The sequence below is a fragment of the Glycine soja genome, chromosome 19, assembly GCF_004193775.1.
Source record: "Glycine soja cultivar W05 chromosome 19, ASM419377v2, whole genome shotgun sequence".
NCBI classification, from domain to species: domain Eukaryota; kingdom Viridiplantae; phylum Streptophyta; class Magnoliopsida; order Fabales; family Fabaceae; genus Glycine; species Glycine soja.
In genome coordinates, this window is record NC_041020.1 from 27329011 (window position 1) to 27339766 (window position 10756).

Consider the following 10756-nt stretch of genomic DNA (forward strand, 5'->3'; position numbering starts at 1 on the left):
GTCTATATACCGCGTGCTATTAAAATGGTCTAGTTAACTTAGTTATAGTATATGTAAATTATTATAAATGGTCTAGTTAACTTAGTTTACCAACTAATAAAAAATAATTTAAAATATAACTTTAAATATAATTGAAATAAAGAAGTTGAAAAGGGTGTAAAAAAAATTAAACAAAAAATGAACATCATTCGTTATCTAAGATCCTTATTTTATATAATGTACTAATATTTTTAAATTCTCTTATAATTACTATTTTCCCACTTATACTAATGATCATGTAAAAAAATGTATTATAAAGTAGTTAGTATTTTAATTTTTAATATAATACTAATTATTTTTTTTATATTCTTTATAATATTAATAATGATATGATTAATTATAAAAATAAAAATTAAATTAATGATGATAATATTAATTTTATAAAATTATTATTATCTTTTATGTATTTATTGATTTTTATTAATATGTATAAAATAACCTTAAACAATATCTTTAAATATGTAGTTAATAAATTATCATTTTTCTTCTTACGGATCAAGTTGATCCGTAAGAGGAAAACCAAACAAGGGCAATTTCGTCATTTTTATAAAATGCTGGGTGTACCAACAATAATGCTAGGTGCACCTAGCAACACTCATTATTTAAATATACCGAACTGATTCCACACCACCCCCAACGAAAATAAAATAAAAATGAAGCATTATAGCCTAGAGAGAGCAAGTTTATTTAAGTCCTTCCTTAGTATCTTTCCTAAGGCATTCTTCGGTATTGAATCAACAAATGCTACACGCCTTATTTTCTTGTATGGTGCAACCTGCAGCCAAGAAAAAAACACTAAATAATAATATCAATACGATATAGCTCCATAACATTCAACATGCAAACAAGAAGGGGAAATGCATGGTAGTGGAGTAAAACTGAAAAGAGGATCGGACTATTAACAACACATTGTTTAATAGACTTCTTCTAATATGTTTTTATTTTTATTTTTAGTTAACATTTATTTAATTTCTACCAAAGAAAAGTTACTATTTATTAAAAATTAAAGGCTATAAAATTATGAGAAAAACTCATTAAGTAAGAAGGTCTCTAAAAAATACTGCGATTTCTAATAAATATTAGTCAACAACGAAGAGTGCAAATGTATTTTGATATCATTTCTCAATTGAAAATCTCAATGGTCAAAAGAAAGCACAAGGAAATAAGTACCTGTTTGGCTACAAAATCAATTATCTCTATTTCACTCAGGGAACTTTGGGGTTGTCTTACCACAAACGCCATGGGCACCTGGCCGGCTTCTTCATCAGGGTATCTGTTAATGACATGTGAAGTGTTATTAATTCTTTCTTAGATACCATACAAAAAACTTGTCTTTGTGAATTGTGTGAGTTGCAACTTCCTATTAATTTCAATAAGGATTGTAAATTATTGCCTTTGTAGTGGAGAATAAGGATTTTCAATTGCATAATCCTTCTACATATATAAATGTGTAAAACTATTCACTTTTATTTAAATATTCTTTCGTGAAGTGACAAACTTCACTCTTTTAACACGGATGTGCTACCGTAGTAAGTTTTATGATTTTAATATCAAGTACTAAATGATTTAACAAGTTGTAACTTAGTATTAGAAACTAATTTCAATATATTATTTTATCTTAAGAATTCAATTACATTACTAATATTTATTTGATATATTCTCTTATGATTTTAATGTCTACGGAACAAACAATAACCGAATATTGATTCCCTAAAAAAAACTGAATATTGATTTCAAATATTTATATATTATTTTATCTTCAAAATTCAAATATGCTTCTAACACATATGATATATCCTCATGTACTTTTAATATCAACCGAACGATTTAATTAACTTCCTAGTTCTTTTAATCTATCTTTTTAATATATTTAGTTCTAACTTGAATTTTAATATTTAAAAAAAATATCAATAATTAAAAATAACAATATATATTATTTATCATAAATTTAAATGTTCAAAAATATTTATTTATTATATAATTTAATTATTATATAATTTATATATTTTAAAATATTTACATATAATAAATTTTAAGTGTATAAAATAAATATTATTTTATGTAATCCACATGCTAAAATACTAATATTTCATAATTAAATAAGAGCGTAAAAAATTGGGTGTAGGTGTGTGTGCTTGTGATGTTTATTTATTTTAATTTTTAAGAGTTATTTTCCGTTTTAGCAATTGATCATTGTGATTTTTTTTGCAGAAGTGAAAAATATTTCTTAACTATATATTTTATCAGGTACAAAATATTAACGCACTTTTATAAAATTATATATTTTCTACCTTAAACACTTAAAAACAAAGCAAAATATTATTACAAAATTAATTAGAGTTTTGATTCGTTAGGTAAGTCTTACGGAATAACCGCGGCATCATTTATTTCTGGGTGAGACAGGAGATATTGTTCGAGCTCTGCCGGAGCAACCTACAATATACAGTGACATTGTCAAATAACATTGGACACAGGACAAAACCAGCATTTTTATTTAAGGGTGGTCATCAGAAATAGTCATAAATTATAAGTGCCGACTAATCACGATCAAAGCAAAAGGAAGAAGGTAAAAAGAAAATAAGAGAAATATCAGTCACATTAAAATTTATTAAAAATCAAATAATTTTGTTGGGATTCACTTCTCATTTTATAACTCACTCTCTTGATTTATTTAGAAATTAGATTCACCAAAATTATAAATTGATTTTGTAATAAATTTGGATTAATCATAGGAAAAGTATTAAAGAAAATGTTGCTAGCATTCTTTTAAAAAAATAACAAAAACATAGCATTCTCAGATAAGATACATAAAATTTTATTTTAAATTACCTTTGGCAAAAGCATGCCAATAATAAGTATTAATAAGATAAAAAATAATACAGTATTACGAACTAACAAGTCAAAGACTAATAAATACCTCTAAAGAAACCAATAAATAACCCCTTAAAAGCATTAAATTACTAACTAATAAATAATATTTCTTCATATCCTTTATATAACAAACAAATTACTAATTCATCAAAGAAAAATAAAAATAAGTAAAACAAACAAACAATAGATGTTCAAATAGACAATAAAATAAACTAATAAGACAAAAAAAAAAAAAAAGAATCAAGAATTAGATGCAAGAAATGTAAACCCCAAAAAATACTATATTATGATATAGTCAAATGAATCCAGGAAAGAACAAATGCATAATGTTACCGAGTAAATATTCATTTAACTTGTAAAGTTAATATTTGCTTCTACAAAGCAATATCAACTCGAAAGTTCATGGGTTGTGATAAATATTCATTTACGTGTAAAATCAATATTGCTTCTATAAAGTAATTGTAGAAGCAAAACTTCAAGCAAAGCTTTATGGTGAATGTGATTCAAAAGTGTTTTGATGATAGCAATGATGACAATAAAAGATGATGACAAAGGTGATGAACAAAAAGCTCAAAGTTCAAAGAACAACCCAAGTGAATCAAGAACAAGTCAAGAGTTCAAGAATCAAGAAGAATTCAAGACTCAAGAAGAAAGCCTAGAATCAAGAATCAAGATTTAAGATTCAAGATTAGAATCAAGATCAAGATTCAAGACTCAAGATTCAAGAATGAAGAAAAGACTCAATCAAGATAAGTATTAAAAAGTTTTTTCAAAACTTTGAATAGCACATGAGTTTTTGACCAAACCTTTACCAAAGAGTTTTTACTCTCTGGTGTAATCGATTACCAGTAGCAAAATGAGTTTGAAAAAGTTTTCAAACTGAATTTACAACGTTCCAATTATTTTCAAAAGGCTGTAATCGATTACAATGTTTTGGTAATCGATTACCAGTGCCCTTGAATGTTGAAATTCAAATTCAAAGGTGAAGAGTCACATCCTTTCACTTAGAAGCTTTGTGTAATCGATTACACTAATTTGGTAATCGATTACCAGTGACTGTTTCTGAAAAAATCAAAAGATGTAAGTCTTCAAAAAGGTTTTGAATTTTTCAAATGAGTTTTAAGTTTTTCTAAAAGTTATAACTCTTCTGAATGATCTTCTTGACCAGACATGAAGAGTCTATAAAAGCAAGGCTTTGTTTTGCAATTCAAAAAATCTTGAATACTTTTCCAATCAATCTCTTACAATCCTTTACAAGCCTTGAATCTCTTTGAACTTCTTCTTCTTCTTCTTCTTTGTACCAAAAGCTTTCTGAAGTTTTCTGGTTTTCCAAACCTTGAAAACTTGTGCTATTCATCTTTTCATTCTCTTCTCCCTTTGCCAAAAAGAATTCGCTAAGGACTGACCGTCTGAATTCTTTTTGTGTCTCTCTTCTCCCTTTTCCAAAAGAATAAAGGACTAACCGCCTGAATTCTTTTGTGTCTCCCTTCTCCCTTGTCAAAGAATTCAAAACGACACAGTCTGAGAATTCTTTTGATTCTTCCCATTCCCTTATACAAAAGTGTTCAAAGGACTAACCGCCTGAGAATTCTTTTGTATCCCCATTCACAAAGTATCAAAGGTTTAATAGCCTGAGATCTTTGTCTTAACACATTGGAGGGTACATCCTTTGTGGTACAAGTAGAGGGTACATCTACTTGGGTTTGACTGAGAACAAGAGAGGGTACATCTCTTGTGGATCAATTCTAGTGGAGGGTACATCCACTAGGTTCAAAGAGAACAATGGAGGGTACATCCCTTGTGGATCTTTGTTTGTAAAAGGATTTTTACAATGTTGAAAGAAATCTCAAGGACCGCAGGTCGCTTGGGGACTGGATGTAGGCACGGGTTGTTGTCGAACCAGTATAAAAACTCTCGTGTGTTTGTTTCCTTCTTTCCTACTCTTTTACTTTCCGCTGTGCATTTAATTTCTACTTTTACTTTTTGTTAAGTTTCTCTTCTACTCCTCATTCTCTTAACAATTTAGTAAAAGCCTTGAAAGAGTAATTTTTTAATTGGTAAAGGTTTAGGAATAATTAATTCAACCCCCCCTTCTTAATTATTCTGAGGCCACTCGATCCAACAGTAATATCGACTTGAAGGCTACTGTTTCAGGGTAAACATCAACTTAACGTCTAAAAGGTCTCCTAAGCTAGAGATCTTGGTAAGATCCGACTTTAGGAAGAAAGCCTTTAAAATGATAAAACCGACGTTATAACTTAACTAAAAGAATATGACCCTCAACGCAAATAATAATCAATAGGACCCTATCAAATAACAAGAAGTACTTTGGTCAACTCTACTCTAAATAAGGGGTCTCTAACTAACTCACTCATTCAATACAAAATCACAAGGATATTTCTTCTCAAACTTCTCTCGACTCTCCTTTCATTCTCTGATGAATCTCATATCTTCTTCATCCTCATGACCTACATCGTAACACTCATCACGATAGCCTACTGCTAATAATAATCTAATAAAAAGAAAAATGAAAACTAAAGTTAAGGGCTAAGGCAAATGAAAAAAATGACAAATAAAGAAAATAAGAGACAAACTTAGTAGAAAGCAAAATTAGTAAAAAAATTGTAAGCAAAACAGAGTGTAAGACGGTAAATATGCTTAAACAAAATTGAGAAGATGAAAAGGGGACCAACATCACATTTCCATCAAATATTGTATCAAAATTATATAAATAGGGGTGACCATGGCGACCTGCTGCAAGAAATTATTTGGTGGACCAAAATAAAATCATCACATCATTCTTGATCCCGTCCAATAATCATGTGAATCTAGATAACTTAACATTTTAAAATAATTATTTATTGTCACTTGATTATTGATTGAACAATAAATAAGATGATATGAACAACTTAATAATTTCTCCACTGCTCCTGCTCCTTCCCTCCACCCCAGATTGGGATTTGGGACAAACAACAATAACAAAACTCATACTACAACAACAATGACACCGGATAGATCAACAAATATCATTTATACTTAATATTTGTCAAATATGTTACAAATATTTTATAGCAATATATGTTACCTGGTACCCCTTGTATTTGATCAACTCTTTCAATCTATCTACAACATACAAGAACCCTTCGTTATCAAAATAACAGAGGTCCCCAGTCCTTAACCACCCATCCACCAAAGTTGCTGAAGTTGCTTCAGGGTCACCAACATAACCTGTCTTAACATCATCCATACATGCATTGTGTATGGTAACAATAATGTATTAATATATATGATTTTGTGAATAGAACAAGCTAAACACTAATTAAATTGATGAAACAAAATTCCTGCACATGAAATTCTTGTCTTGTTTTTAATTAATTAATTATCAATTACCTTTCATAATACTAGGTGATTTGATCCAAAGTTCTCCTTGTTCACAGGGAAACATGGCTTCTCCTGTATTTGGATTCACAATTTTGGCTTCCACTCCTGATACCAGTCTACCTGTTGTTCCTGCCCGATTAGCGTCCTCTGGAGATGTTCGGGCAACCCCAGCAGTTGACTCTGTTAAACCGTATCCCTTCATAATTTACATACGAGAAACTAAAATTAGTATAATTTCTTGATATATACAAAAAATTGTTAACACACTATCTATAAAAAGATACTATTATAAAAAAGTGTTATACAAAATTGTCATAAAAATTATATAACTCCGTCACTTTATTTTAAGAACAATCATTTCATTTTTAAACAACTTATCAATACTTTTTTTTTTCTGTTATATCATATTACCCATTATACCTATACATTTTTCTCTTTTGTCATTCTCTTAAAATATGTTTGACCCAACTTATTTTGAACTTATAACTTACTTTGAAGTTAATATATATATATATATATATATAAGTTGTTTGGATATGTTTTTATCTAAGAGACGAGAGTGAAGCTCCATTACATTGTAATTTTGTAGAATTTATAAAAAAAATAATTGAAATTATATTTTTTTCTTAAAAAAAATACAAAGTGAAAATTAGAATCATAAATTCTGAACCTTTTGGTACATTATGAACTTGAACATACATTTTCCGTTGGAGAATAATAGATTCCCCAAATAGAAGTGGTAGAATGTAAGTAGTGAAATTTCAAGCAAGCTAAAGATGAAATAATAATATAAAAATATGAATAAAATTCATCAATATTGATTCATTATGCACTCAAGAGTGACATTTGCTAGCTGACTACTAAATTGACAAATTAAGGAATTCATTCTTCGAGAGTTCAAAAAAATGGAGTTTGATTTGAGCCTGGATCTTAGAGATTCGAGATGGGGATGGGTGGTTGAGGCCAAGATATATGGATTGCTCGAATCAAAGACAACATCTCTGTTGACTAAATTATGGTGGTGCCATGGCATGATGAATTTTTTTGTCAACCTCTATAGACAATTTGTTAAGGAAAATCCACCATGGCAGCGCCATAAGGCACAATGGCGTATTTATATGACGAAATTTTGGCCTTCAACACTGCTTTGTAGCCGCTGAGTGATGATTCAATTTTTTATTTGTTTTAATTTAAGTGGTGTCTTTATGAGTTGGGGATCAATGAAGAAGGTCTTGTAAAATATGCAGAGCATAAGCTCTATTTTTTTAAAAAAATAATAATAAGCGGCACATAAGCTAACGATAAGATCCAGTAGCTTAAGTTACCAAGTTTCATCTTTTTTCTTTAAAAAAAGTTATATAAGAGATTTTATTAATGTGTGTTTGCCCAGCTTTTACTTCTAAAGAGAAGTTAAGCTTGAAAAAAGTTGGGCCAAGTGAGGGGCATCACTAGTGAAAAAACATAAAATCTTGAAAGTTTAAAATAGTAATTCATTGATAGATTTTGATAGACTAATTATACGTAAATTATCTTTTATTTTTAATATCTCATCAATATTTCTTATTTATTTTTATTTTTATTGTTCATCTTATCTCATCTTAAACTATATCATATTTATTTTTATTTTTTTACTCTCTAAATATTAAATAGCACATTAGATATTTATCAAACATTTTCCATTTTGAAATAGTAAGATTGCAATGAAAATCTTATACCTGTAAAGATTAACGTAAAACAAGTTAAACGATTAAATTAAACTAAAAAATAAAAATAAAAAACCAATTTTAAAATTTAAATTAATGTTAGACGGCACAAATATACTACTTCTTTCACCTATCATTTTTTTTTCGAATCATTAATTTGTTTTTATTTCTAACAGTGAAATGCGGACGTCAGTCAATTTTTTCATCTATAACTATTAATAAAAAAGATAATTATTTTTTTGGCATATACATTTTTTATTACTAATTTACCTTTAATATATAATTGTTTTTTTTTCTTTTATGAATCTTCAAAATGTAACGGGTGCTATTTCCCTTAAAAAAATTGTTACCACTATTTTATTTTCTTTAACTATTTTTTTTATAAAAAAAATAAAGACAGAGGCACCAAGTGCCTCTTTTCCAACTAGTGATAATAATGTGTTTTGATTTGTAGTTATTAAAAAAAATCAATAACAGTTTAATTGTATCTTTCATCCCCTAATTTTTAATCTATAACTATTAATAAATACATATTTCTTATTCTTAAATTACCTTTTAATATATATATATATATATATATATATATATATATATATATATATATATATATATATATATATATATATATAACTTTTCAAGATATAATTGATGTCATCTCCCCTAAACAAAATTACTACCACTACTTTTCTTTGACTAGTTTTTCTTTTTTAAAATGAAAATAGAGATACCAAGTACTTTTTTTTAACCAGTAATAATAATGTGTTTTGATATATAGTTATTAATTAATAACCGCTTAACTGTATCTTTTAACCTCAAATTTTTAATTTTTATTAGTTCTACTCAAAAATTTTAATTTGATAAATTTTATATTCGATTTATAAGAAAAATTAAAATTTTATCCCAGCCATTTTTCATTGATAAGTATAAAAATTAAGATATTAACTATATGGACTTAAATGATAAGTTTGAAAAGTATAAAATTTAGGTAATAAATCCCAAAATAAATATAGAATTAATTTTATGAAATACTTTAGTTATCCTCGTTTCTTTACAAAAGCATCACCCTATAGATTTTCATATCTATGAATTTATGAATATAATTTCAATTTTTATGTCATTATATATGATTTTCGAAGGCAAACCTGGAGGATCATGACGTTGGGGAACTTTGCTTTGAAAGCCTCAGCGGTTTCCTTTCCCAGTGGAGACGAACCGCACGTAACCCCTTCCAGCGTCTTCAAATCGTACCCGTTGGTGACGCTGTCCTTCGTCAAAGCTACCATCAGCGGCGGCACCACCGCCAGGTGTGTCACTCCGAACCTCTCCACGGCGCTCAGCATCCCCCTCAAACTGAACCTCTCCATTATCACCACCGTCTCCGACAGCACCATTGCCCTAAAACTGAGCGTGAACCCGTACACGTGGAAAAACGGCATCGTAAAGAAGAACACCGCGGGATACTTTCTGTTTACTCTAACGGCGTCGTATCCCGCGGCTAACGCCGTTAGGTTACGGTGCGTCATTACCACACCCTTCATCATCCCCGTGGTCCCCGACGAGTATAAAATCGCTGCCACGTCAGATTGAGTCACGGGGGAAACGAGTGGACTCGGAGGATGTATCTGAATCCGAGTCTTCGTGAGCGAGTCGAACTCGGGCGAGTCGAGGAGTACGGTTCTAACATGAAAGTCTTGTGTTTTCTCAACGACTGAAGTTACTGTGAAGACAATTGCAGGTTTGCTGAGGTGGAAGAGGCGCGTGAGATCGGAGCGCGTGGAGATAGGGTTCGCGGGAGAGACGACCACGCCAAGCGAAAGAAGTGCGAAGCAGAGGATTGGAACTTGGATGAGGTTTGGGGAGAGAATGAGCGCAGTGTCGCCTTTGGAGAGTTTGAGGATAGAGGTGAAATTATTTGCTAGGGTTTCGATGCGGTTGATGACCTCGTAGTGGGAGAGGCGGTGGCCGGTGGTGGCATCGATGAGGGCGGTGGTGGAGTCGGGAAATAGCGAGTTGCGGCGGAGGGAGAGGGCGTAGGTTGTGGCGGAGAAGGTGGCGTTGGGAGGAGGGAGGGGGAGTGGTGGCTTGAGGCTGTGGAAGATTCTGGAAGCGCGGTTGAAACCGCTCCTTGGATCTATTCTTTTTCTCTCGTCCATGTGAAACAAAGTAGTTGCTGTTAACCGTTACGTTCTTGGTTCTCCCAATAATGCTAACTTTTTGGTGTTTAATGTTTGTTGGCTATTACAAGATGGATTCTAGCATACTTAAGTGAAACGTTTTTCATCAGAATCGTTGGATTGAAAGTTGGCGATATAGTAGGTGGGAACCCATTGTGTTAGTTGTTTCATTTTGTATAGTAGGTGGGAACCCATTCTGGGCAAATTGGTCAAATTAGGTCCCTTTAAGAAACTAATTCTTAAAAGGGGTTGTTTTGAAATTATTTTCAGGAGGGGTATGTTTCTGAAGGGGACTCGTCAGTGGAGTTGGCAAGTTGGACACGTGGCGGCGCCTGGTGAACTCGCCAGTGGAGTTGGCGAGTTGCTGTCCACGTGGCGGGTCCCGCTACTCGTACTGGCGAAATGCTTTTTTACGGAAAATTTTTTTTTAACTTCAAACGGGTATAACTTTTGATAGGAATGTCCGTTTGAGGTCCATAATATGTCAAAATGCTCGAAATTGAATGAAGAATCCCTTGGCAAATTCCCAAAGGGGATTTGGTCAACTCATTTTCCCAAAAAATGGATTTAAGATTCAACCACCCATTC

At 31.0% G+C, this 10756-nt stretch overlaps 1 protein-coding gene across 1 annotated transcript; it reads right to left on the minus strand.

The window, feature by feature from the left end:
- Positions 1 to 504: 504 nt before the first annotated feature.
- LOC114400604 (4-coumarate--CoA ligase-like 9) lies at positions 505 to 10289 on the minus strand. The gene is made up of 6 exons (XM_028363131.1): positions 9137 to 10289; positions 6301 to 6487; positions 5996 to 6138; positions 2405 to 2472; positions 1210 to 1312; positions 505 to 814 (listed from the first exon to the last, which is right to left on the minus strand). The coding sequence occupies exons 1-6, from the start codon at positions 10145 to 10147 to the stop codon at positions 701 to 703; spliced, it is 1626 nt and encodes a 541-aa protein (XP_028218932.1). The 5' UTR covers positions 10148 to 10289; the 3' UTR covers positions 505 to 700.
- Between the last annotated feature and the right edge of the window lie 467 nt (positions 10290 to 10756).